The sequence below is a fragment of the Mirounga leonina genome, unplaced genomic scaffold (assembly GCF_011800145.1).
Source record: "Mirounga leonina isolate KUSES-001 unplaced genomic scaffold, KU_Mleo_1.0 Mir_151, whole genome shotgun sequence".
Classification (NCBI taxonomy): domain Eukaryota; kingdom Metazoa; phylum Chordata; class Mammalia; order Carnivora; family Phocidae; genus Mirounga; species Mirounga leonina.
Window position 1 is genome coordinate 108,057,674 of NW_023270377.1, and position 26,938 is coordinate 108,084,611.

Consider the following 26,938-nt stretch of genomic DNA (forward strand, 5'->3'; position numbering starts at 1 on the left):
GACAGGGCCCCCCATTGGGCCAGCCTAAGCTTCACACCCCTGTCTCCCCCTGGCCAGGCCCCCGGCTGCCCAAGACTCAGCTGATCTTGGCAGTTAACTGGAAGGGGATATACTTCCTGGACCAGAAGGAGAAGATGCTCCTAGAACTCTCTTTCCCAGAGGTCATGAGTCTGATCACCAACAGGTGGGTGTCCCGAGGGAAGATGCCCCAAATCTCTCTTTACGCTCAACCTTAGTCCTTGGGGGCTCCAGGAGAAACAGGGATAGAGGGAGGCGCGTTGTCCCTGGCACCTGGCTGGGGTGCAGGCATGAGGATGGCCGCTGGACTTGGGACCCCACCCTCTCCTGCCACTGGGTTGGCACCACCCCGTTAAGTACTGCATCTGCGCTTGAGGCATTGTTCTCTCGGGCTTCTCTTTAAAACCCAAATCTACGTGGAAGGGGCCACAAAAGTTTGCAGCCTTTTGGATGGGCATTCATGAACAGGCTCCTTCCCTTCTCGTGGGCAAGAACTGGTCCCGTGGAAGGTATGGACCACCTGAGAGAGGAAGTAAGGGATGGAGGCTGGGTGTGGGGCAGAGCGGCCTTGCAGGCCAGGCTGGGCCTCAGACACCACCCCCTCCATGGCTCTGCATGCCTCTTGTCTTCTGAGAGTGCCTCCCGGCCCTTTGGGAAGGCCTGCCTATGCCCTGCCAGAGCCCCCCTTGGTTGAATCATACCCCAGTGTGCCATGACCATGATAATCATTACCATTGTGTGCGGGGGGGCGCACAATGGCCACCACTTCCTTGGGCTGACCATGCTAGGCACTTGTCCCCACGGCATGCAGGTGAGTAAACTAAGACAGGAGGTAGCTAACCCAAGCTCACCAAGACAAGTGCCTCATCTCAACTCCAACGTTCTTTGCCGTGACCCTGTGGTGGCCCTGCACACCAGCCACCTCATGACCCACCAGAGCTGAGCCCACACACTGGGGCTTGGCACCCCCCACTGCCTTGGAAGCCCAAGGGACCCTGAGCTCTGGCTGTCATTTGCCCACCGCACACAATAGCGCCTGGGATATGGGCTGATCTAAGCTCAGACTTTGGCCCTACCAGTGCCTCTGGTCAAGTCGTCTGTAACTCAGGAGGGTCACCCCCTCTGAGGCTGTCAAGGGGCTGGAATGGGGAGGGGGGGAGAGGCCGTTGGTCATATGGCATCCTTTGTCCCCTCAGGGAGGCCCAGGGTGGGCAGAGGCTGGTACTCTCCACGCTGCATGAAGAGGAATACGAGTTCATGTCCCCCAGCAGTGTGGCCATCGCCGAGCTGGTAGCCATGTTTCTGGAGGGCTTGAAGGAGAGGTCCGTGTTCGCCATGGCCCTGCAGGACAGGAAGGCCACAGGTGCCCAGCCAGGCGGGGAGGGGTGGATCGTGTGGTCAGTGGGAGGGTGGCTGGCTCATCCCCATGTCTCAGTGGCCCATGTGGCAGGGCTCCAGGAGGGACCTGAGCAGAGAGAGGGAAAGAGGGCCACCAAGCACGGTGGGAGGCAGCTTTGGGCAAAGCCCTCCCTTCTACAAAATGAGGGGCTAAAGGAGGTGGTCTCAAAGCCCCCAAGGCGAAGCTAGTTGAGGAAGCTCAGGGAAAGGCCCACTCCCTCCCCCGGAACTTTGGGTACCATCCCCACAGCCACCCTGTTTCCCATTCACAGACAAGACACCAGAAGCTCGGGGAAGGGAAGCAGTTTGTCCAGGGTCACACAGCTCAGGGTGGGGACTGAGCCCTAGCGGTGTAGTTGTTGGCCACACTCCCGCAAGAGCTGAGCACTCCTGGGAATTCGGTGGTGCGGTTCCTACAGGGGCCTCAGGAGGGGGCGGGGAGGCTCCCTGGGATGGAGAGGAAGGGCTGTGCGTGCCAGGAAGAAACATCATCCCTGGTGCCCATTCCGCCCCCAAACTGCCCAAGAAGGAGGGATTATTGTCTCCTCACAGAGGACGAAACAAGCTCAGGAGGCCTCACAGTGCTGAGAGCAGGTCCTCTGAGGCTGGGGCTGCAGCCAGAGCTCCCCGGCCCCCGCCTGAAGGGGGGTTGGGGGGGCTGCTGTGTGCCTGGCAATCCCGCCATGACTCAGCCTCACGGTGGCCATGGGCCCACCACTCTGTCTTGCTTTCCTCACCCACCAAAGGAGACAAGCCACGAAATACCAGCACGGTCTCTGGTCTCTGCCTAGCCCTTGGTAAATGGTGGCTTTTCTGCCCCTGTGTGTGATCTGAAATTGCAGATGACACCACCCTCCTGCCCTTCAAGAAGGGGGACCTGCTGATCCTGACAAAGAAGCAGGGGCTGTTGGCCTCTGAGAACTGGACCCTGGGCCAGAATGACAGGACAGGCAAGACGGGACTGGTGCCCACGGCCTGCATTTATGCCATCCCAACAGTCACCAAGCCCTCGGCCCAGCTGCTGGTAACTCATATGCTCATCTGTCCTCAGGCCAGGCACCCGTGGACACAGGAGGAAGGGCCTGCTTGCTAGCTCAGGGGCTCGTGCCCCACCTTGCAGAGGGCCAGGAGGTCCGCTCTGCGGGCCCTGTCATCCCTCTAGGGCAACCACGAAGTGGGCATGGTGTCTGTGCACGGCCTTGCCCAGCGCTTGGCACTTCGTGGATGTCCCCGCTCCAGTGTGTCCTGGGAGCAAACCCATCCTTTCCCACTGTCAGCCTTTTTTTTTTTTTTTTAAGATTTTATTTATTTATTTGACAGAGAGAGAGATAGCGAGAGCAAGAACACAAGCAGGGGGAGTGGGAGAGGGAGAAGCAGGCTTCCCGCTGAGCAGGGAGCCCGATGTGGGGCTTGATCCCAGGACCCTGGGATCATGACCTGAGCCGAAGACAGAGGCCCAACGACTGAGCCACCCAGGCGCCCCTGTCAGCCTCATTTAAACCTGACCCAAGGGGGCGCCTGGATGGCTCAGTGGGTTAAGCATCTGCCTTCAGCTTGGGTCATGATCCTAGAGTCCTGGGATCGAGCCCCGCATCAAGCCCCGCATTGGGCTCCCAGCTTGGCGGGGAGCCTGCTTCTCCCTCTTCCCCTGCTCGTGCTCTCTCTCGCTTGCTATCTCTCTCTGTCTTTCAAATAAATAAATAAAATCTTTAAAAAGTAAAAAATAAGAAATAAACCTGACCCAAGGGGGCCCAGGTCTCCGCCCACCCCAGCCCCCCAAAACCGGCCCCATGGGACAGAAGGCATTCCAGTGCTCGCATATGGAGCACCAACTGTATGCCCCGTGCACTACAGCGCTGAGCACAATAGCGACTCTCCCGTCTAGGAGCATGTGGGCAAACTGCCAATTGATGGCTAGGAATCAAAGTGCCACCAAACAGAAGGTGGTTCTAGGAGCCAATGATAGGGTAGGGGCGCATGCTGTCCGGAAGGCATCCCTGAGGAAGTGACATTGTGCTGGGGCCTGAGGGAGAGGGAACCAGGCAGGCAGGGTCCGTGAGAGGTTCCCTGGGGCAGGGGAGCCTGGTGGGTCAGAGACACCCTCCTAAGGGAAAGGAACAGGCTTGGAGATGTTGAGTCGCAGGTCGTGGGTCACACAGAAGGTGACATGGGAGGGCCTGTGCAACCCTGTGGTCAGTCCCTCCCATGGCACTGGAGCAACCAGGCCAGGAAGGAGCCCATGGGAAGAGCCTTGTGGGCAGTGGAACCCCCGGGCCTGTGCCCCCACAGAGCTTGCTGGCCATGTCACCGGAGAAGCGGAAGCTGGCAGTCCAGGACGGGCATCCCCCAGAGCCACTGCCCGAGGAGCAGCCCAAGGACAAGCCACACACCCTGGAGGAATTCTCCTACGAGTTTTTTAGGTGCCCACTCAGGCCCCCACTGGGCCCTGCCAGCCCCGCTGTGCTCCCTGTAACCTCAGGTTACAGGCAGGTGCTGTGTCCACCAGGCCTCCCCGGGGGGGAAGGGGACCCTTTGACCTTCCCGCGGCCACCCTGGGAGGGCAGGGGGAGTGAGCCTGGGTCTCTGCCCCAACAGTGCACACACGGTAGGCGGGTGGGGAATGGAAGGAGAAGCATGGGCAGAGAAGGCTTGAGAAGGGCCCTCACAGCAGCCTCCATCCCTGACAGGGCCCCAGAGAAGGAGACAGTCAGCAGGGCCATGCTCCCCCTGACCCGGACGCGGGGCCACCTGTGGGCCCACTCATCCGAGCCCCTGCGGCAGCCTCTGCTCAGGCGTGTCCACGCCAACGCCGAGCTCCGGGATCTCGCCTGTCAGATCTTCATCGATATCCTTCCCCAGCCGGCCTGCCCCAGCTCTGTGCCGGCCCCACGGCCGCCCTGTGAAGGGCACAGGCCCCACGGAGCACAGGGCAGAGGCAATATGCAACTCACGGGGCCAGTACGAGTCAGCGTGGGGTCAGGGTCAGGCTCGGAGGTAACAGGCGGCCATGCCAGCATGTTCTCCTTGACGGCCACACCCATCCTCAGGTACATGGGTGACTACCCTTCACGACAGGCCTGGACCTCCGTGGAGCTCACCGACCAGATCTTCTCGTCGGCCCTCCAGGACTCAGCCCTGCAGGATGAGGTCTACTGCCAGATCCTGAAGCAGCTGACACACAACACCAAGAGGTCTGCGAGGGACAGGATGGGTCCAGAGGGCACCAGACTCCATGCCCAGGCCCCCGCAGTCTTCACCCTAGCCTCCAGAGGCTGTCCCCAGTGTTCAGCTCATGGGGGCTGCCCAGCCTGCCCAGGCGCTGACAGTCCCAGTGGGAAAGCGGGGACCCTCATCTGTCCTACTGACCTCTTGGGGGTGGTCAGAGCAGGGAGGGAAACAGACCTGCCTTGGTCCCTCCCTTCTCCCACCCTTTCTCCTCTGTGCCCCGGGCATGCTATGGGCTCTCTAAACCTCAGTGTCCCCCTCCATAAAATGGGCACAATGGTATCCCCACCCCATTTTATGCGCGTGAAAACCTTTTGAGGCATCAGGTCGCTGGGCAGCAGGCTTCCCCGTCCATGGCCTCAGGAAGGCCTCACACGCCGTGTCCCCGAGGTGGCTGGCAGGCCCGGGCCTTCAGGAGGACCCTTTCTGGGCTGACTGGCGCCACCACGTCCAGGTACAGCGAGGAGCGTGGCTGGCAGCTGCTGTGGCTCTGCACTGGCCTCTTCCCGCCCGGCAAGGCCCTGCTGCCCCACGCTCAGAAGTTCGTGGACACGCGGAGGAAGACGCTGCTGGCCCCCGACTGCAGCCGCCGCATCCAGAGGATCCTGAGGTGAGCCTGCCAGTTCCCACTCGCTCAGGAGCCTCCGCCTGTGGATGCCGACGGGCCCATCCAGAGCTCGTGCCCAGGCGGACACTTGTCAGGGGAGCCAGATTCTTTGTCCTCTCCAGAAGCTGGTGTCCATTTAAGGCCCCCAGCAAACTGGGCAGAAGCTGGAGAGTGAGGCTCCGAAGGTCTCAGAGAGGCCCGGACGGTCCATGGGGGTTGCCAGCAGGCTCAGTCTTAGCCATGAGCTCTCACTACCCTCAACGGCTGCCTGGCCCGGGGCACAGAGGGAACTGCCTGAAGACCAGAGTATGACCTCGATGCCCCAAGCCACCCATCGTCCCACCTAGTCCAGGCAAGAGTGGCCAAGACCGGAGGCCAGCCCTCCCACTGTGGAGCAGTTCTCCCTTGGCTCTGTCTTGATTCTCATCCACACCACCTGCCCTGTCTGGCTCGGCTTCCTGTAGCTGTGGGAGAGGGTGGGTTGGCCATGGTCATGGAGGGCGAGGTGGGTACCCTCAGGGAGGCCCTGCGGGGGTCCTTGACTCCTGCCTGTTGCCCCTGCTGGGTGAGAATGAGAACCCAACTCTCCCTGGGCCCAGGAGTCTCTGGTCAGCCCAGGTCCCCTTCCCGTGTGTGTCCCAGGCCTTTCCAGCCTCCTCAGAGCTGCAGGACACATGGGAAGTGAGTCCAGGCTGGCCTCTGGGCCTGGTGCTGAGCACCCCGGGCAGGGGCAGCGCCCGAGTCCTACGTCCTCCACTGGGGTTGCAGAGTTACTTAGTGTTTGTGTCTGGCACAGAGTTTCGCTTGGAGGTGGTGGCTGGGGCCTGGGCTGGGCTGGGGGTAAGCAGGGTGGCCTGCTCAGCCTTGTCCTGCTCTAGGACGGGGCCCCGGAAGCAGCCCCCACACCCGGTGGAGGTGGAGGCCATGGAGCAGAACATCTCCCGCATCTGCCACAAGATCTACTTCCCCAACGACACCAGCGAGGTGAGCCCCTGCCCTCCCCGCCTGAGGGACTGGCTTCCCAGGTTCCTGGGCTGCAGCCCCCAGCAAAGCCCCTCCGCACCACGGTTACCCATGGAGGGCCAAAAGGAGCAGACTGATGCTGTTTTCAGAGTTAGAGTGGGCCTCTCAGCTTCACCGGCTCCTACCTGGCCCATCAGACATTAACTGAGTTGCCCTGCGCCCTCAGGTGCTCAAGGCCAGCACAGGGAGGGTCTACCCCACAGGGGGTGCTGCTAGTGTGGCAGGAGGTCCCATAGGTCTAGGGGGTACTCCTCGCCAAGGTGCAGGAGAGAGGAGGCCACAAAGGAGGGCAGCGAAGCCGAGTGCTGGGGCATGGAGCCGGCACGGGCTTCTGACCCTGCCCTGGGCGTGGGGGAAGAGGTGCTGCCCTTAGGCGCGCCTGTGGACCAAACCCCTGTTGGCTTCTGGGGCAGCGAAGGACAGAGGGGAGACATGAGGCCCCAGCTGTGTGGAGAGGGCCCCAGCCATGTGGCAGCAGTGAGGTGCAGAGGGGGGCCGCGGACCATGCTCCTTTGCAGTCGTTCCCAGCAGCCTTTACAGTCTTGGGGACAGCGGGTCCCACAGGGAAAGTTCCCACAGTCTGGCTGCAGGGCTCTCAAAGCAAGTTCAAAAGGCCGAGCCCCCTGGGCCCCAAGACAAACAACTCTGACCGAACAACATAAGCATCCGGCCAGTTTTCTAGAAGGGAAGGCTTCTCCTTCTCAGGCTATGGCACATCTAGCCAACATTTTTTTTTTTTTAAGATTTATTTATTTATTTTAGAGAGGAGAGAGCTCATGTGCGAGCACACAGGAGCAGGGGGAAGGGCAGAGAAACGGGGGGAGAGAGAGAGAGAGAGAGAGAATCCCAAGCAGACTCCCTGCTGAGCATGGAGTCAGGTGGAGCTCTGTCTCAGGACCCTGAGATCGTGGCCTGAGTTAAAATCACAAGCTGGACGCTCAACTGACTGAGCCACCCAGGCACCCCTCCCGCCAGTCTTAAGGAGAAACAGCACCAGGCTGTGAGGCTGTGAGCCTCGTCCTGAGACGTTCACCCACTGCCTCTCCGCCCAGATGCTGGAGGTGGGCACCTACAGCCGGGTGCGGGACGTATGCCAGAGCATCGTCACCAGGCTGCAGCTGGCCTCCTGGGAAGGCTGCAGCCTCTTCATCAAGATCACAGACAAGGTGCAGTCGGCTGGGCGGGCCAGGGGTGGCGGGAAAGGCGGGCGTGTGTCTGGTGTATGTGGCAGTCTCCCCCGTGTACTGGGCCAGGCCCCTCACTGTACACGGGCTGTCAGGATGAAGGGAGGTGAGCTTATGGGGCAGCGCGATGTGGGGGCAAGTGAGAGCCAACTCTGAGCAGCGCCCAGCCTCCCAGGCCATAGGTGGCCTGGCCGGACCCAGGCCCTCGGCGCCCCCAGGAGGGCTCTCCCCTGGCAGCCCTTCTACCTGCACACGTCCCTCTGCCTTCCTCCCCACCCACCCCAGGTCATCAGCCAGAAGGAGGGAGACTTCTTCTTTGACTCCTTGCGGCAAGTGTCTGATTGGGTGAAGAAAAACAAACCCCAGAAAGAAGGTAAGGGGAGCAGGGTGGGGGCAAGGAAGGAGGGATGTGGCTGGGATGGAGGGGGCGGTGGGGGGAAGGGACAGTCTGCCTTCCTGGGCCAGGGTCAGAAGGTTCCCCTGGCACCTCTTACATGGCCCCTGCCCATTCATTCATTCATACCCCCTTATATCCCCTGGGTCATGGGTGTGGCTAGACCTGGGGCCAGGGCACGGGGCCAGGCCCAGAACAGATGGCTGGGCTGCAGGCGATGAAGGCTACGTGGGGGCCTGACCCCCTGGAGGGGGTGGTCTCTACACTATTCCTGAAGGATGAGGACGAGTCGGGGATCGGGGAGGAAGAGGGGATGAGGCTTTCCAGCAGGAGAGGCCGCAAGAGGAAACACAGCAGTGATGGGGGGGGGGGGTTGCAGCAAGGCGTGGGTGCTGCAGGCCCTGTGTTCCGATGGGGTTGCAGAATGCCCTGGCCACAAGAGGGGGAGGGGGGCACAGATCCAAGCATCTGTGGGGCCAGAGGACAGCCTTGGTGCTCACTGCCCCCCCTGCCCAGGGGCCCCCGTGGTGCTCCCCTACCAGGTGTACTTCATGCGGAAACTGTGGCTCAACGTGACCCCGGGGAAGGACGTAAATGCAGACACCATACTTCATTACCACCAGGTACCCGGGCAGGCTCCCTCCTGGGGGGTATTTGGGTCTGCCTTGACTCCATCCCACACCTGCCCTGAGAGGTGGTAGAGGATGCAGCAGGTCAGCAGCTGCCTTGCTCCGGGGCAACGCCCCCCCACCTCCAGGGGCTTCTGGAGGCCCTTGAGGCCCCATGTGGTGTGCGGGCTGAGCCCCTGAGGGTTCTGAAGCCAGGAGCAGAGGGACAGCCTTTGGGGACAGTGACTGTACCAGTGGCTGCAGTGTGATTGCTGGGAAGGGGCGGGGGGAGCGGAGGGTCCCGACTGCACAGGGGAGGGGCGGCCACCACTCCATGGTGAGACGTCCGGGAGCCCTGCCCTGACCTGCCAGAAACCCTCCCCTTTGCCCCCTGGCTGGGGGTGAGCTAACGCCTCTGCCACTTGAGCACGAAGGGTCGGGGGCCGCTGCCTGAAGCCACCATGTCCATCACTCAGGAGCTGCCCAAGTACCTCCGTGGGTTCCACAAGTGTGCACGGGAGGATGCTGTCCACCTGGCAGGCCTCATCTACAAGGCCCAGTTTGACAATGACCGGTCCCAGCTAGCTAGTATCCCCAAGATCCTGCAGGAACTTGTGCCTGAGAACCTCACACGTCTAATGTCCTCGGAGGAATGGAGAAAGGTCCTTGATGCGGCTGGGGAGGGGGCCCTGGGTACATGGGGGCTGGGCCCCACCTGGGTAAGAGGAGCACATTCTGGGCATGGAGGGTATGCTGCGTCTGCGAGTGTCAGCCCTTCCCCATGCTGTCCACAGCACCTCAGAGATGGGTTCTCTGTGTGCAGAGGACACACATGGCTCTCAGTGGCCTCCAGACCGGCCACAGGCACACAGGTGCTACTCTGGACTGGGGCCTCAGGGATCCTGTGTGGAGGGCCTGCTCAGGCCCTGGCCCCCACTCAGGCCCTCACTGGCCCTTACCTCCCCCAGAACATCCTTCTGGCCTATGACAAGCACAAGGACAAGACAGTACAGGAGGCCAAAGTGGCCTTCCTCAAGTGGATCTGCCGGTGGCCCACGTTTGGGTCTGCCTTCTTCAAGGTGAAGGTAGGCTTCACCTGGCTCTGGCCCCAGCAGCCCCAGCTCCTCTTTCAACTCACATCTAGGGGTGGGCCTGGCCACCTGGTTTGGAAGGAGCATGTGTGCATGCGTGTGCATGGGTGTGCCTCAGGGAGGTGGCCCCCTGGGCTCCTTGGCTGGGCTATGACCACGGTGCCCCCCTCCCCAGCAAACCTCGGAGCCCTCCTACCCAGACATCATCCTCATCGCCATCAACCGGCACGGGGTTCTGCTTATCCACCCCAAGACCAAGGTAGCAGCAGGGCCCGGGCAGGGCTGGGGAAGCTGCCAGGGTCCCATACCCCCACACAGGTCGTACACCCCTGTCCTTCTGTCCCTCGCTCACACGGCCCTGTGGGCTCTGGAGGACCCCTGAGCAGCAGCTCAAACTCAGGGCCCCTAGGCCCCCTGGGCTTCAGCTGGGTCCTACCCGCCCTGCCCACTCTGCCCCCCAGGAACTGCTCACCACCTACCCCTTCACCAAGATCTCCAGCTGGAGCAGTGGTAGCACCTACTTCCACATGGCGCTGGGGAGCCTGGCCCGGGGCAACCGCTTGCTGTGTGAGACGTCTCTGGTGAGCCCCAGCCCTGGGGGCCTCCTGGGCATCCCAGGTCCCTTCCCCCAACCCAGACACACAGCACACAGAGGCACCAGGGACTACGTTTCCCTAACCCTGACCCCAGACTGCCACCAGGGAAGTGGCTCACGAGAGGGCCAGGCTTCCTGTGCCCAGGGTGGACTAGGCCAGGCCGGGCCAGCAGAGTCTGGGAAGGAGGAGCAGCAAGAAAAAGGCTGGGAGTGTCATCCAGGGACTGTGGTGGCAAGGTCTGGTGCGGGCCCCCTGTGGTCCTGGGCCACTCTGAGGAGGGAGGAGGGCTGTTCTCAGTAGCAGGAGCCCTGCTCGCCTCTTCACCTCCCTATTCAGTGTGTCCTTGAGGCAGAAGCAGGGCACCGCCACTGCCCCTCACAGCCTCCAACCCCACCCTTCCCCTGTCCAGGGCTACAAGATGGATGACCTGCTGACCTCGTACGTGCAGCAGCTCCTGAGCACCATGAACAAGCAGCGGGGCTCCCAGGCCCCAGCCCCGGCCGACCCTTAGCACCGGGAGCTGGCCTGCCCACTCACTCACCCTTCCCAATCGGGGGTCCTGGTGGCACTTCCCTAAGGCCCTCTTCTTGGCCCAGAGCCTGCCCTCTGCAGGCAGCCTTTCATACTGCCCTCTCTCCAGAACACACCCACATCCCTCAGCCCACCAGGTAGGCCTCCTCTCCTGAGGGGCTGACCATGGAGGCCAAAGTGGGGAGCCCAGGGCGGGGCCGGGAGTGTCAGGCCTCCAGGTTGATGAGTGGATGGCTGAAAGGACTCCCCCAAGAATGTTCAATAAAAATTCCTGAAGCAGTGTGCAATGTGTTAGAGAAGGTGGGGCAGGGTGGGGGGGATGGTCGGGTGGGGGGGATGGTCAGGTGGGCAGGAGGCCTAGGAGGCACTGGCCAGCAAAAGGTCTCTTCCAGAAAAAGCAAAAAGCATTGTGACTTCTCTGGGGATGCCTGGATGACAACTCCATTCTCCGTGAATGACTTCATTGGTCTCTCCCTCCTCCCCTCATCTGCTTTCCCCCTCCCTCCTGCCTCTTCCTATGAGGCCCCTTTGCGCACCTTTCTCCTTCCCCCACAGGGCACTGGGACACATAACTGCTCCCAGGAGGGCCTGGTGCAGGTGCAGGCCAGGCCTGCCTGCTCTCTGGCTGCTGGCTTCACGCGAAGGCCAGCCTGTGCCCAGGTGGGAGCAGAGCTGGACGCACAGCCTTAGTGGCCTGGGTTCATTGCCACCATGCTGGCGGGCTCCATCCTACCTATCCTACCCACCTGGCCAGCCTTCATGGACTGAAGGTTTCTGGCTGGACTGGTCTCCAAGGCCCGACGGCAGCCTGGCCCTGCCAGCAAGAGCTGGGTCCTAGTCCTGTTCTGTGTCTATGTCTCTAAGCGTTAAACGACCCCGAAGCAGTATGTCCACGGGGGCTGCGGCCTCACCTGCTCCCTCTCACGCCAAAACCCACGCCGGCCATGTGGTCGTGTAAGTAAGCCTTCAGTCATCATGCAAGCGCCAGTTCCTGTGCTGGCCCTGGAGGGTCAGAGTGAGTCAGAAGGCCACTACCTTCTGGCCCCGGTCAGCTACACCCAGAGAATCAGCACATGCCCTCAGGGGGGGGGCGGGTAAGCAGCAGGGAGCCCGAGGTGCTGAGGGGACCACAGAGGAGCTTCAGGGAGCCACAGTGGCCCCTGGCCCAGGGTGGAGTGGCCAAGGCCAGATTTCAGGAAGGAGGCTTCCTGAGTGATGGCGGGGGGGGGGGGGGTGCTTGTCCCTCCGAGGATGATTTGTGGGGTGCGGTGGCAGTTTAAGCACAACCTACTTGGTTGGGTGTGTGGCCAAGGGTCAAAGGGTGGTTCCCCAGAGGCCCCCCTGCTCATGGCTAGGGTCATGGGGCTGGAGCAGCTGCCTGGCTGTGGCCTCCCCAGGGCCATGTGCGCACAGTGGGACCACTATGGGGTGGAGGCTGGCCAAGCTCCCACAGAAGGATGTGAGCTGCTGGGTGCCCCTGCAGGAATGGGACAAGTCTGGATGAGTAGGGCTGGGAGCAGTGGCCCACGACCAGGGCCAGGTGACCCCAGGCCCTGATTCACTCGCGGAGGACCTGGAGCTAAGGCTTGTGGGCACAGGTCGTCACAGGCTCAAGGGCCCTGCGTCTGCCCCATGCCTGCACAGAAGGAGAGAGAGGAGCCCACAGCAAGGGAGAGAAGAGAGGTCTGGGGAGGAGGGACTAGGGGCAAAAGAAGGGGTGGTGAGCAAAGAAAGCAGGGGAGCGAGGTGGGGGAGGGAAAGAAGGGAGAGAAAGAAGGGGAGGGGCGGAAGAGGTATGGGAGGGGAGGGGCAGAGGAAGGAAGGAGGGGGAGGCCACAGACAGGGAGCAGAGATGAGGAGTGGAGGCAGCGAAGGGCAGGGGGTGCCGGCAGGAAGGGATGGGGTGGAAGCAGAGGGTGGGCAGGAGGCCGCTCAGGCAGAGTTGAGGCCCACGGACTTGGGCTGGGCCTTGCGCGCGGCCAGTTCTGACAGCTTCTTCAGCCGCTTCTTCAGCTCCAGCGGGAACTTCTCATAGCATCTCTTACACACAGGCTTCATGTCGAACTCCACAAACTTGTTCCTGCGGAGGAGGTCCAGCAGTCAGGAGAGCCCCCGGGCCCCACCAACTCAGCCTGCAGAGGCGGAGCAGAGAGCTTCCCCTGGCCTCTGGCCCACAGCAGTCCAGGTGCCAGGGTGAGCTTCTGCCAGGGGTCACGGGTGACAAGGAATCAGGCCTCCAGGCCTCCTTTCCCTCCCAGAAGCTTCTGGTACTCCAGAACTGTCCACGACTCCCTGCTGTCCTCAGAAACCTGGGCTCCACCTCACCTCACAGCTCCAGCCATTCTGCACCTCCTGTGGTTCTGACCCCTTTGCCTTCAAACATGCTGTTCCCTGAGCTGGAATGCCCTTCCCTCCTCAGAGCCCAGTGTCTTCACTGGTGTGTCGGAGGCTCACATCGCTCCCCCTCTCACCCTGCCCTGGGGGCCCCTCGATCTGCCTCCGAGGGGCTGGGGCTGCCCTTACTGCCACTGCATCCCCAGGGCCTGACCACAGCAGGGACCCAGGGAAAGCCTGATGAAGAGCCCCTGCGCAGCCTACCCAAATCTGAGCTCCCGTGACAGGCTCCAGGAGGAGGCGGAGGCAGTGCAGGTCCCTCTCTGCCCACCCTGGAAACCCCAGGAGGCCGGCACCACTTACTTCAGGGTGAGCTTGCTGTTGCAGGTGGAACAGGAGAAGCAATGCACGCACCAGGCCTTGTTGAGTGCTGACACCACTGTGGGGGTGGGGGCGGGCAGGCTGAGCAGGCCCAGGCTGGCTCAGGACCGGCCGGGCCTGCAGCGGCAGGACCCACATGCCAGAGGGCCAGCCTCAGGCACGCGAGGGCGGGGGCGGGGGGCAGGGACAGAGGAGCCTTACCATCACCCTCGATCACATGGCTGCAGTTATAGCAGACGTCCCCAAAGAGCTGTGGACAGAGCAGGTGTCAAACTTGTGGCAGGCTGCCACCTGGCCCCCATCCCATCCCAAACAGCTGCTCTCAAGCACCCCCCCCGAGACTCCTGGGCCCCTTCTGCCAGGGTGTGGTCTCAGGCCCGAGGTGAGGGCACCCCTGGCCCGTCAGAATCACCACCCCAGGACGGACAGCAGCTTGAGGCATTGCTCCCAGGAAGGCCCCGTTGCTCCTGCTGGCGTCGGTGAGAGGGACGTGCCACAGCCGTACCCCCTGACTTCTGGACCACAGCAACTGGGCAGCTCTGCCAGACTGGCAGGAGGGGGAAGGACGGCAGCATATGCCACCCCCATGAGCCCAGGACCTCACACAGCCCTCCATTCAGTTCCCACAGCAGGCCTGGGCCAGGGTCTCAAATGGCACTGAGCACACAGCCCAGCCTCCACACCCAGCATGGGCTCTGGAGGGGCTGTCCTCGTCCTCTCCTGCCCAGCTGGGTGCCTGCAGCATTCTGGCCACTGACACCATCACCTCCCTGAGGGCTCCCCTCGGCCCCACAGCCGCCCTCCAGCCCCGGGCCTCCGCAGGCCCTGCCCGTCCACGCTTTGCCCCCCGGGCCCTACCTGGTTGTAGTGGGTCTCACAGTAGGCCAGGCCCTTCTTCTCGTAGTGCCGGTGCCCCAGAAATGGCTTCTCACACTTGGCGCAGACAAAGTGCTGAGAGGAGAGGGGACAGGCAGGGCAGCTCAGGGCTGGAGCAGCGCCCCCCACCCCGGGAGACAGGGGATGGGGTGCCTCACCGGCCTCACCGGCCTCACCGCTGGGCAGTGGGGCTGCCACCTCCACGGACCACCCATGAGTCAGCAGACCCCAGTCCTTCCCCGGTGCACAGTGACACGTATCCCCATCCCCTCCAGGGCTGCTCCCCACCTCAGCAACCTCGGCCCAAGCTGTCAGGTGCTGGCGAGGTGCCTGGTGCACCGTGCGCCCTCCTCGCTGGGGCTGCTCTATTATAAGCAGGGTGCCCCCCCCACACCGAAGGCTGCATGTGTCTGCCTCCTGTGAGCATCCCCTGTAGGCCCCGGGTCACTGAGCGGCATCTTCCAGTTCCTATGGTGTGTGGGGGTTCGCCCTCCTAGGGGGGGCCAGGGACCGGGGCCTGCATCAGAACCCAAGACAGCGCCTCTGGGACACAGACCTAGTCAGGGCATCAGGGAACACAAGCCTCCCAACAAGGGTCTGTAAGACCATTAGAGCCCACAGTGTAGAGGTGAATGTTCCAGGTAACGCAGGCGGACACACCTGAGGAGCTCAGCCGGCAGGTGCGCCCAGCCTCCGTGTCTCCGGGAGGCTGTGCACAGCCAGTTCTGCCAACCATAATCCCACGGGGTGTCTCAGGCAGACTGTCCCCAAGGTTTTCTCATGACTTTGGAATCCTCCAGAAGGCCAGGACGGGGAGAAAAGAAGGTGGGCACAGCTGCCTGACCGTGGCCTGTGCCCTCAGGTCTCCTGGCTCCCGTGGAGGCCAGGCACAAGGAGGGGCAGCACCCAGGAGGAAGGTCCCTGCCGGGAGCAAACCACATGGCCTGGGGTGGGAGTGTGGAGGCGCTGCAGGGCCAGACTCCCAATATAACAGTGAGCGCCCCACCGCCCCCCGGCCTCGCTCACCTCCACGTGCCACTGCTTGCCCAGTGCGTTGACCACACGGCCCTCGATGGGCCGGCGACAGGCCCCACAGATGGGGACGCCCATCTTGTCATGGCAGGGCAGGCAATAGAGCTCACCCTTCAGCTCTCGGGCCTCTGCAGTCAGCTCCTTCCTGGAAGACAGAGAGGAGCCCCAGGTGACATCCCTGCCCCTCTGCAGGGCCTGCGCTGGCGCTGGCGGGTCCCACCAGCCCCTCCAGCCCCAGGGAGCAGCTTCCGGAGAAGCCCCGCTCCAGTCCAACACAGTGCCCAGGGCAGGCGGCTCTTTGATCTCTGGGCTCTTCGGGGACTTCCTGTGCCCCAGACAGGCCCCGGGGCACAAGATTCCTACACAGGCCTCGCAGAAGGCAGTCTGTGTTGTGCATTGTCAGGCCCTCTGAGAAGCAGATCTGTTCTCTGGCTCCTCCGCACCAGACTGGGTGTCTGGGGCAGGGATGAGGGAATGCTCTGCAGTTTCTGTCCCCTCTCCTCCCCTCTCCAACAGCAGCACCAACCCCTCCTCCTTGCCCTGGCCTTCCAAGCCTTTGATTCCTCCCTCCCAGCTTCCAGGGCCTCAGGCCTCCCTCATCCCGCGGGGCCTCATGCAAGGGCTCCCTGAACAGGGGCCTGGAGAGAGGCGTTTCCTGCAGCGATGCCCTCTACGTCCGCCCTGCACCCCCTCTCCGATTGTCCACCTGCCCGTCCCATCACTGCCCCAGGTGGGGGTCCCACCCGGCTCACCACCTGCCCCCGGCACAGGGACCCAGCCGTGCATGTACCCGCAGTGGGTGCAACTGAAGTGGTCCGGGTGGTAGGCGTCATTCTTGAACATAAGGGGCTGCTCATCAATGACCAGATGGCACCGCTGGCAGACATACTTGCCCAGGCCCTTGGCCTTCTCCCGGTTGTGGCAAGGCCGGCACAGGTGCCTGTGGGAAGTGAGGCAGGTGTTAGGGGCCAACGGCCCGCTCCCTCTCTCCCTCCCCAAACAGCACGGTCTGCCTCCTGGGAGAAGAGACCCCCTGGACTCCTGCCTGCAGCTTTAACAATGCCCATAAGCCTCCAGAGCCCAGCGAGTGGTCCAGAAAAGCTAGCTAAATAATCCCGTGGCCAGGAAGGCTACAGACGTGCCCTCTCAAAAGGGGACTCCTGCACTGGAGAATGACTAGGAAGAAATACACCAGAATGTTGGTGTTTGCCGTCTTTGGATGGCAGAGGAAACGTGATAGTTTTCTTCTCCCCACTTTTTCTGAGCCTAGGACATCATATGGAATAGAGTAGACATTTCACTGCCATTTGCTGAAAAATTAATTTTATTCTTCAAATGTCTCTGAACATGGGTGCGTAACTGAATAGTGACTGTTAGCTCGAAAACCCCGCTGTGCCCAGCAGAGCAGCCAAGGAGGCCCAGGTCTGTCTGGCCTGCACACCCCCTTCCTTCGGGGTCTGTCACACAAAGAGAGACCCGTACATCTACAGGCTTTCTGTCTCCAAAGACAAGCACAGCTGTGTCAGATGGAGGCCCCCAAACCCAGGAACTATCATTACAGAGTCTTTTTTGTAAAGACCTCAGAGTAATTTCTGATGCTACTCCCTGCATTGGGCAACAGCTGTGGTCTCTACTGAGAGAGAAATCAACATGGTTTCTGTTTCTGTGCCTCAAAGGTGTCAGGAATTTAGATTCAGGGTCCCCAAGCGAAGATGTACAAAGGCCCCAATCCATTACTCCCATCCCCCCCACTTGCCACCCCAGTCTGTAAGCTATCCTGTTGCATCCGGGCCCTCCCTTCCTGCCTTCCCAGCCGCCCATCCACAGGGAGCCTCTCTACAGGGACCTGATACCCACAGTCAACCTCTTTTATAGGCTGATCAAGGAATCTAGTTAAGAGATTAACTGTCAGACTCAGGATCCTCCAACCAGGCGTGATGGGCAGATCCTAGATGCCAGGGAGGCCAGCTCACTGCCCATGGTGGCAACCACAAGGTCTACCACCTCACCGGGGTCTGGACTCCCTGCAGCTTAACACTGCTATCTGCTTCCTTTATTTGTGTCTTCTCTCCCCAGCGGGTGGGAAGGCCCAGGGACCCAAATGAGTGCCTGGTAACCATGTTAAACTGCTGACTGGCTCCAGGCTGTGTCCCACACAGGGTAGCAGCTCAGGCTGAGTCTCTGGTAGGTGAGTGAATGAATGATTGTAGAAGAGAGGAGGGTGAGAGACAGTGGGTACCATCTCCCATGACAGTACAGCCAGGACTGGGAGCCCGTCCCCTCACCGGGGCCACCTGACTCCACCTACCCACGGGACACAGACGTGGCCTGTCGCTGCAGTCTTCGTCTCCCTGACTAAGGCTTTGCCCCATCGGTCCCCAGATCCCTATCCCCACCCGTTCACCCAGACCCCCTGCCACAGCAGGCCCAAGCAGAGCTGCTCCCACAGCCTCCAGATCACTGTGGCTCACCCTGTCCACACCACACCTGCCACCTGCTTGTGTCTCTGTCACAGACACGGCATTTATTCCCTATGACCCCACTCCCGATTTTGGTGACTACTCTTAGCATTACAACAACACTCAAGCCATATGGAATAACTTTCATTTCAAAGCTATAGAAATTAGCACAACTCCCCAGAATTCTGCTGCAATGATCGATGCCCTCACAGCTACCATTTGCAATCACCCAACAATAGAAGTAGCCAGTCGGACACCCTCATATCAAATCCGTGTGACCCGGTCCTTCCGGACCTCCACGCGGGGCAGCACAGGGGAGGGCCTGGGCCCTGGTCACTCACCTGCGAACCCCATTGGCTCCCAGCCAAGACCAAAGTGAGGAGCCCAGTGCCCCACGAGGAATCCCAGATGGGAAACGTCTTTTCTTTTTAAGATTCTATTTATTTATTTGTGGGGGCAGGGGAGCAGACTTCCCACTGAGCAGGGAGCCTGACGCGAGATTCGATCCCAGGACCCTGAGACTATGACCTGAGCCAAAGGCAGACACTTAACTGACTGAGCCCCCCAGGCACACGGGAAAACGTCTTTTCAACAGACCAGATCCCAGCACCAGATCTAAAGGCAATCTGCACAATTCTTTTCTAGGTAGAATGAAGATGGTACCTAAGAATTCCGGCATCAAGATGCAACAGAAAACCAGAACGAACCAGAACATTAACACACACAAATCGTAAGTTTTGGAGTGACACGTGCTTGGGTTCAAATCCTGACTCTGCCACTTCCTGGCAAGTTACTTCACCTCTCTGAGCCTGTTTCCTCATCTGTAGAATGGGCAATACTCCCAACTGCACAGGACTGTGTGAAAAACAGATTTAGATAGTATACATGGTAGTTACTGCCCAATGATAGCTATGTACATTTTTTTAATGTTTTAACTAAAAACTGCAAAGGTCTTTTGAGATTGGGCGTGGTGATTTGGTTCCCTGTGTTACCAGATATATCCTTTGGGGAAAGATGGGGGGAAATGAGCTTTGCTTGCTCGGTCTCAGGAACAGCCACCGTCCACCATCCACATCCCAACCCCCCCAGCCTCGAGCCACCCCCAGGAGGAGTCTTGGGGACTCCTAGGCAGTGGGCAGCAGTGGCCGTCTTCACAGGCCTCCTGTCCAGGGGAGGAGCCCGCCCAGGTAAGGGCCAGGCCTCGCGGGCGGAGTGGCGTCCTCACAGGCACAGACAGCGCCCCATTATGAGGCGGCCTGCAGCTGTGCCCCGCTCAAGAGAAAGGCCACGATTTATTCCGCACGCCCGAACGGAGCCTCATTATACGGGGCAAGACACAAGGACCCTACAGCAAGTGTCCTGAAAGAGTCCCCTCTCATTCGACCAAACAAGGCTCCTCAGCCTCCCAGCCTCCCCATTCACAAGACCCCCTCTACAGTCCCCGAGCAGGCTTGGGAGCCCAGGCCCGTTGCCATGGCGGCCAGCCCCTCCCTGCCCCCCATTGGTAGGAAATTACCCTGTGCTGAAACGTCCTCTTGTCTCTGTCAGTCCCGGCCAGTCCCCCCACCCCGCCCAGCCCGTGCCCACTCCACGGCTTCCAACATAGTCACACACTCGGCCTCTGTGACACTCAGTGGCCAAGCTGGGGGGGCCGGGGGGGGCATGCGGGCTGGGACACACTGGAATATTCACGACGCAGTGGCAGCAGAGGCAGCCGTAGGAGTGGCCCACCGCACAAGGAACCTCTCGGAATGAAGCGGCCTTTCAGGGCCAGAGGGGCTGCGGTCTCCCCTCCTCTCCTTAAATAGCCAGCCCTTCGACCGCAGCTGCACGGAGCCCACCGGCAGCGCCACCACCCATTGGCCACAGCCCACCTGCCACCCCGCAGCCCTCCTCCCTCGCACCTGGACCCGGCTGTGAGAGGTAAGGACCAGAGCCCGGTCAGGGCAGGCAGGGGGTTCAGGAGCCAAGCAGAGGCAAACTCAGAGCGCGGGCAGGGATGGGGTGTTCCTGTCCCGGAGACACTCTCTGGGATAGTGGTACAACCTATTTATCGAAGGCTGCCCTGGTCTGAATGACAGCGGGCCCACCAGGTGGTATTCCTGTCCCAGGGTCGGGGGCTTACGGAGGGTGAGTGCCCCATGCACAGTCCCGCAGCTGCAATGACAGTCAGCTGGAATCAGCACCCATGCTCTCCACCACTAGGCCACCGGGAGCCAGAAGAAGGAGCAGGGAAGAAGAGGTGTCAGCCCATGCGAGGGAACTGCCATGCCCACCCACCACAGCCTTGCCACCTTGGGCCTCTTCCTGTGGCCCACTCCTCCCCCTCTCCGAGGCCCAAGACCTGCCCCCTGATGCTTGCCTGACCCACAGCCCCAGACCCGCCGATGTCCCTGCCCAGGCGCCCTCCATGTGCGCATGCCGCACTGCTCTGAGCAGCACCACGGACGAGCCAGCGAGGGCAGGCTGAGGCTTGCATGTCTAGGGTACGCATAGTGAAGCAGGGACCCATTTCGGGGCAAAAGTCAGTATCAAAACTCCTACAATCGGAGGAGTAAAGAAACCTCAACAAACCAGAAACAAACCTAGAAGCATTTCAAAATTGAGTCTAGATCCCAGAGAGAGCACTGTGCATGAGGCTTTCAGCGGTGGTGGGACACTGGGGGCAGCTGTGCGGGAGGCAGTCAGCCAGCTGCTGGCCCAACCGCCAACCGGGCAGCCAGGCAGGCCCCACAATCGATTTAATGCTCTGCGGTCACCATCTTGAAACTCCTACTTTTTGGACAAGGGGGCCCACATTTTCATTTTGCACCGGGTGCCAAAAATTACATCACCGGTCCTGGGGCAGACCCCAAGGAGGTGCCACTGAGCCTGAGACGCAATTCCAGCCCGAGCCCTGAGGCCGAGCCACACTCCCAGCTCTGGCACCCGGCCCCCAGCAGCCCCCAGAGGCAAGGCAGTGTTCTGGGAGGTGCTGGATGTCCCTGCTAGGTGTCCCTGAGCTGACTTCCAAATCTAGGGCCACTGTCCCTGGCCAAATGACCTTAGGCAAGTTAGCCGATTTTAAGCCCTGACTTCTTAATCCCTAATCCAGTACCCGCGAGCAGCCCTCAGGGAGGGGCCGGGTGACAACTGCACTGAGGGGCAGAGTCCAGGCGTGAGGGGCAGCCCAGAGCAGGGGGATCCCAGCCCCGGCTTCCACACCACCCTTCCCTCCCTTGGCCCCATCCCCTCTCCCAGCAGCCAGGGCTGCCCTGGCACAACCCCTCGAGTCACATGCACCTGGAAACAGTAGGAAAATAACCTCTGTATCGGATCTCAGGCTTCCTAACCCGCTCTGGAGCAGGGGAGATCATTGAGGCAAGGAAACTTCCCTGGAGGTCACTAAAATGTGACCTTATTGGGAAAGTAACCCCCTTTACTTGAGGATGGTGACTGGCCAGATGCCCTCTGCCACGCACCCGCACTGCCCCTGGCTCTGTCCTGCTCAGGCAGCCAGCCCTCACCCTTCCAGGTGTGTGCTGCCGGGGGCGGGGGGGTGCCTACAGGACCCCAGTGGTGGTTGATGAAGCCTGATGGGGAGGGTCAAGCTGCTGCCCGGCCTGACAGCCCAGCATACCCACGATCTGGACCACCTGCCCTGCTCTGTCTTCTAGAGGAGTGTGTGCCGGGCCCTCCCCGCACGCCTCTGTTCTTCATCCACGCCTGGGGATGGCCCCCAGCCTCCTCCTCCTCCTCCTCGAGGGGCTGCTCTGCTATCAGAACTGCCACCATGCTTCCTGGGGGAAGCGAGGCCAGGACACGCTTGCAGAGAACTCGTTCCATTTCCCCGACTGCTCAGTACAGAGCCAGGCTCAGCCAGGACATCAGCCCTGACCATGCCACCACCACAGCCTGTGTGTGTGAGGGTCTGCCAGGCATGAGAATAAGGGGCTGGCGGCAGCTCAGGGATGCAGGATGCATGGGGTCAGGGTGGAGGCTGCGCTGGCCCTGATGCCCGGCCCTCTTCTGCCCTCACCTCCCACTCCCAGCGCTGGTGAGGGAGGCAGGGTATTTGGGAGCTTCGCTCTCCTTTTTGGATCTCTTGAGCTGACCAAAATCAACACAGGAGTCTGCTCCTCTGTCAGGGAAGGAGCAGGGAACACCCACCCAGAGCCGGGGTTCGCGGCTACAAATGGTCCCTCGGGTGTGGGTAAACCAGGCTAGGGAGGCCAGGCAGACACAGGTGGCTTCCCTGGGCCCCAGGTGTCTCTGGGGCTGCCGGACTCGACGGGAAAACCATAGCCAGTCTCACTACCTCTGGGAAAAATAGCTCTTCCTCTCCTAGAAAAGAATCTGCCTCCTGGTTGTTAAACCACTCCGGGTGGTAAAATCCCCCCTGGGGCCCAAGTGCAGGGCTTTCTAAAATACAGCTCTCCACACGTTAGGATGGCCAGAATGGAGTTGGTAGGCTGAGTCCCGAAAGCTTGAGAGATGTTGGGATCCTCTGAGCTCCCAGGAAACTGCCCACCACTATATAGCTGGTGAGGCCCTCCTGGGTGGCAGGGGCTGGCAGGAGAGAGGCATAAAGCAGCGACACACTTGGCACTGCAGTTGGTGGGAAGTGCCACAAGGCCTGGGAGGGACGGGCCACAAAGGGTGCCAGGACTCCGGGTGAGCAGGGTTCACCCTGCAAGGGCAAGGCTCTGCGCACCAAGCTCTCAGGAATAGGTGATCTAGGGGCGTCTGGGTGGCTCAGTGGGTTAGGCGTCCAACTCTTTTGATTTCGGCTCAGGTCATGATCTCAGGGTCCTGGGATCGAGCCCCACACTGGGCTCCGTGCTCAGCAGGGAGTCTGCTTGAGGACTCTCTCTCCCTCTGCCCCTCCCCCCACTTGGGCTCTCTCCTCTCTGTCTCAAATAAATAAATCAATAAGAAAGAGAAAAAGAGAGAGAAGGAGATGGGCGCCTGGGTGGCTCAGTCGTTAAGCGTCTGCCTTCGGCTCAGGTCATGATCCCAGGGTCCTGGGATCGAGTCCCACATCAGGCTCCCTGCTCTGCGGGAGGCCTGCTTCTCCCTCTCCCACTCCCGCTGCTTGTGTTCCTGCTCTCGCTATCTCTGTCTCTGTCAAATAAATAAATAAAATCTTTAAAAAAAAAAAGAGAGAGAGAGAGAGAAGGAGAAAGGAAGGAAGGAAGGAAGGAAGGAAGGAAGGAAGGAAGGAAGGAAGGAAGGAAGGAAGGAAGGAAGAAAAAGGGAGGGAGGGAGAGAGGAAGGAAGAAAGAAAGGGGTGATCTACCCACCCACCCACCCACTGGCTCAAGGGCCCCTCGAACCACCCCCTGCCATTTAGAAAGCACACCTGGGGAGCACGGCAGAAAACACGGGGCCCGTCACTCCATCCCAGAGCCCAGACAGATGGGATCCACCCCCCACTCTCCCCAGTCTGAGTGGACTTCGGGGACAACGTGCAGCCCAGGGCCCAGGCTCCTGTGTGCCCAGCCGGGGATGCAGGAGCCAGTGGGAAGCTGGCCCCAGCAGCAGACTGGCAAGCTCCAGGCCCTGGCTTCATTTTTGCTTTTTGCTGAGCTTCAGAAAGCCTCTGACACATACCCTCCCCCAGATGAACACAGGGGGTGCCCTCAGTACTCCCCAAGGTGATGCCGAGCTAAAACGTTTCACAGGTCCCAGGCTCTGGAACCTGTCTGCTTGTTCCCTCCAGGCTCATCCCCCGGCTCTGCTTCCGGCTGAAGCATGAATGGCCTGGAGGTGGCTTCCCCAGGTCTGACCGCCAACTCCTCCCTGGCCACCGCAGAGCAATGTGGCCAGGAGACGCCACTGGAGAACGTCCTCTTCGCCTCCTTCTACCTCCTGGATTTCATCCTGGCTTTTGTTGGCAATGCCCTGGCCCTGTGGCTTTTCATCCGGGACCATAAGTCAGGCACCCCCGCCAACGTATTCTTGATGCACCTGGCTGTGGCCGACTTGTCCTGTGTGCTGGTCCTGCCCACCCGCCTCGTCTACCACTTCTCTGGGAACCACTGGCCGTTTGGGGAAATCCCGTGCCGACTCACCGGCTTCCTCTTCTACCTCAACATGTACGCCAGCATCTACTTCCTCACTTGCATCAGCGCTGACCGCTTCCTGGCCATCGTGCACCCCGTCAAGTCCCTCAAGCTCCGCAGGCCCCTCTACGCACACCTGGCCTGCACCTTCCTCTGGGTGGTGGTGGCCGTGGCCATGGCCCCGCTGCTGGTGAGCCCGCAGACCGTGCAGACCAACCACACCGTCATCTGCCTGCAGCTGTACCGGGAGAAGGCCTCCCACCACGCCCTCGTGTCCCTGGCCGTGGCCTTCACCTTCCCTTTTGTCACCACCGTCACCTGCTACCTGCTGATCATCCGCAGCCTGCGGCAGGGCCCCCGCGTGGAGAAGCGCCTCAAGAACAAGGCGGTCCGCATGATCGCCATGGTGCTCACCATCTTCCTGGTCTGCTTCGTGCCCTACCACGTCCACCGCTCTGTCTACGTGCTGCACTACCATGGCAACAGCACCTCGTGCGCCGCCCAGCGCATCCTGGCCCTGGGAAACCGCGTCACCTCCTGCCTCACCAGCCTCAACGGGGCGCTGGACCCAGTCATGTACTTCTTTGTGGCCGAGAAGTTCCGCGATGCCCTGTGCAACCTGATCTGTGGCAAAAGGCTCTCAGGCCCGCCCCCCAGCTTTGAAGGGAAAACCAATGAGAGCTCACTGAGTGCCAGGTCAGAGCTGTGAGCCCTGGGATGCCATACCTGGGGCCCACCGCCGTACACTGTCTTCAGAAAGACACCCCCCCCCCCGCCATGGTGCATGCCACCCAGACTCGTGAAGGAGAAATCCACCTTCTCCCAGCAAGCCACTGCCACTCTCTCCAAGGGCGGAACTCAGCACCCAGCACCTGGTTCTGTCTTATCTGATGCACAAATCCCTAAAAAAGGACACCCCTTGACGGGACCGATCGGCTACCCCCTCTGCAGAGACTGTGCTGGCCCTGCTCACTTGCAGTTACTAGATACTCAATGACTTCACCCCATGGCAAGGGGGGGCAAGGAGGCCAGAGGAACGTTCCTGAACAATGAGTGTCTTTCTTTCCCAAGGGCTGCTTGCTAGACTCCCAACCACCTTCCCACCACAAGAATCACAAGGCAGCAAGGGCTCTGCAGAAAGAGCCCCGAAGGCAGTGACGAATGACTCAAGAGAAGGGGGGGTGCGGGAATCCAGGTGGAGGGGGGCGGGGTTTGAGTTCCCTGGGTGGCACTTTTGCCAGATGACCCCTGAGTTTAGGGGAGGTTGACTGTAACTTATAATTGAGTGTTGTAAGTACATTTTGGGCTGGCCACCAGGTGACATCCAACAAATGCGGCCTGTGGGCTCATCATCTCAATGCTGGGTCCTTGATCCCTGCATGTGGCCCGACAATCCCCACAGCTTCTCGGCAGCTGCCTGATCCCTCCTGAGTCGGTCAAGCATACGGCATGGGTGGGCAGATGGGGGGAGCCAGGCTTTGTCCCTGCCTCAGGACATCTCCAGCAGGGAGCCCACACCTGGCATGGGACCCTGTCTCACACTAACCCAGACCAGCAGGGGTGTCCTTAGCCCTGCCCCCTCCCAAGAGGCTCTCCCAGCTGTGGAGGGCCAACCTGCCACGCTAGCAGGTTCCTTTTTGTACCTGATCACACTGATCATAAACATAACTGTACTTGAAGATTCTGAAGGTTATTGTGTTCGGCTGACATTACTCCCTTCCCAGAACTTATCTTCGCTTCCACCCAAGAGTGACAAAGAGGATGTGAAGACAGGCTAGGCCAGGCAGCACATGCTTTTGCCTCTGGTTCTGACAGCCCCGCGCAGGCCTGCCCCACGTGGACGCTCAAGTTCTGCATCACGGGCCTCAGAGGGCTGGCCCTGGGCCAGGAGGGTCTGAGCAGGGGCCACACTTCCTTCACAGCAGCCCTTTCCTTCCTTGAGCGCTTCCAACCTCCCAGGGGTGGGGGCTCAGTGTGAGCATAGCTCAGGAGGAGAGAGGCCTCGCTCAGGCCCACGCCCTGTGGGCCACCCCCGATCAGCACGGGGCCCCCGTGACACCATCTGCCCTCCACAGCCCCTCATGTAGACAACAACACCGGCTCCTGCCCAGGGGCCTACAGACACCAAGACCGACACCAGGCAACATGGAGCAGGCAAATGGGTGCGATCCTTACAGGCAGCATCCAGAGCAAGGGGTGCGGTGGCAGAGAACAGAGAAGCGACAAGGTCGGAGAGGGCGGGGGAGTCAGACACCTAGGGTGGGCGGCGATCGTCTGGCACGGGGAGACCTGCTGGTCAGCCAAGGAGAAACCAGAGTTTGGTTGGGGCCTATTGTATTTGGGATGCCCAGTGGACACCACGAGGCTGAGAACCCGAGGGAAAGGTCTGGGGTGGAGGTGTACATCTGAATCGTCCAGCACATGCATGCCAATCAGAGCTCTGGGACTTTGGACAGAGATGAGGCCCACGTGCCGAGCCCCCAATGAGCCAACATGGAGAGACAGATGGAGAGAGGTAAGTCAGAAGGGGAGAGGACACAGCACAGGCAGGAGGCCGAGGAAACCAGAACACAGGGTCCTGGGCGCCTGGAGAGCAGGCATTTCAGCAAGAAGGAAAAGCTGCCGGGAAGCCTGCCGAGAGGCCAAGAGAGGACCAGCAGTGACCCGTGGGTCTGGCAAGCAGAGGGAGGTCGTGGGGGTCGAGCAGACTGGCAGTGGGGGGCACATGAGAGGAGCCAGCGAGGCCGCTGGGACAGGCTGCAGACAACCGCGGTGGGAGGACAGCTCTGGGAGAAAGAGCACAGACTGCAGCTGGGAGCCCCGCTAGAGAGGAGGGTGGGAAGGAGCGGGACCTCGGGAGGAGCAGGGACAGGGCCTCCGTGGTGCTGGTGCTTGGGGACTGAGCCGGGGAGGCACCAGGGCAGGGAGCAGGACAGCTTTCCCCTCGGGGAAGTGGGAGGGGACGTCCTGACTTTGGGAGGGTGGCGGGCAGAGAGGCCATGCAGGGAGAAACGAGCCCGTCTTCCTGGAAGGCGGGGACTTAGTCTACCAAGGAACCCTAGCCGGGTGCCCTGCGTGTCAGAGTCAATTTGGGCCCCCCTGGCTGAGTGATCTCTCTCCAGCAGCATTTAGCCAGG

At 61.0% G+C, this 26,938-nt stretch overlaps 3 protein-coding genes across 9 annotated transcripts in view; 2 read left to right on the plus strand and 1 right to left on the minus strand.

The window, feature by feature from the left end:
- Positions 1–10,655, plus strand: part of MYO7B (myosin VIIB) — a 76,961-nt gene extending 66,306 nt beyond the window's left edge. The window contains exons 31-46 of the mRNA XM_035006551.1: positions 58–184; positions 1,215–1,381; positions 2,259–2,440; positions 3,706–3,836; positions 4,104–4,261; positions 4,454–4,607; positions 5,096–5,251; positions 6,127–6,232; positions 7,324–7,437; positions 7,741–7,828; positions 8,366–8,472; positions 8,934–9,119; positions 9,426–9,542; positions 9,724–9,807; positions 10,010–10,129; positions 10,554–10,655. Of these exons, the coding sequence (XP_034862442.1) occupies positions 58–184; positions 1,215–1,381; positions 2,259–2,440; positions 3,706–3,836; positions 4,104–4,261; positions 4,454–4,607; positions 5,096–5,251; positions 6,127–6,232; positions 7,324–7,437; positions 7,741–7,828; positions 8,366–8,472; positions 8,934–9,119; positions 9,426–9,542; positions 9,724–9,807; positions 10,010–10,129; positions 10,554–10,655 (2,099 nt within the window). The remainder of the gene's footprint in view (positions 1–57; positions 185–1,214; positions 1,382–2,258; positions 2,441–3,705; positions 3,837–4,103; positions 4,262–4,453; positions 4,608–5,095; positions 5,252–6,126; positions 6,233–7,323; positions 7,438–7,740; positions 7,829–8,365; positions 8,473–8,933; positions 9,120–9,425; positions 9,543–9,723; positions 9,808–10,009; positions 10,130–10,553) is intronic.
- Positions 10,656–11,006: 351 nt separating this feature from the next.
- The window catches only part of LIMS2 (LIM zinc finger domain containing 2), a 43,680-nt gene continuing 27,748 nt past the window's right edge, over positions 11,007–26,938 (minus strand). For 6 of the 7 annotated variants that reach the window (XM_035008271.1, XM_035008275.1, XM_035008270.1 and 3 more), the window contains exons 5-10: positions 16,089–16,238; positions 15,293–15,443; positions 14,249–14,341; positions 13,592–13,640; positions 13,373–13,448; positions 11,007–12,755 (exon numbers count right to left, since the gene is read on the minus strand). In XM_035008271.1, coding sequence (XP_034864162.1) covers positions 12,608–12,755; positions 13,373–13,448; positions 13,592–13,640; positions 14,249–14,341; positions 15,293–15,443; positions 16,089–16,238 — 667 coding nt within the window. In that variant the 3' untranslated portion in view covers positions 11,007–12,607. The remainder of the gene's footprint in view (positions 12,756–13,372; positions 13,449–13,591; positions 13,641–14,248; positions 14,342–15,292; positions 15,444–16,088; positions 16,239–26,938) is intronic. The other variant, XM_035008274.1, reaches the window with a different exon arrangement.
- Positions 19,593–24,847, plus strand: GPR17 (G protein-coupled receptor 17). The gene is made up of 2 exons (XM_035008276.1): positions 19,593–19,680; positions 23,459–24,847. The coding sequence occupies exon 2, from the start codon at positions 23,491–23,493 to the stop codon at positions 24,508–24,510; it is 1,020 nt and encodes a 339-aa protein (XP_034864167.1). The 5' UTR covers positions 19,593–19,680; positions 23,459–23,490; the 3' UTR covers positions 24,511–24,847.

Bases quoted from the DNA above. Each gene is read 5' to 3' on its own strand.
- GPR17 (XM_035008276.1), top strand. From the start codon at position 23,491: ATGAATGGCCTGGAGGTGGCTTCCCCAGGTCTGACCGCCAACTCCTCC.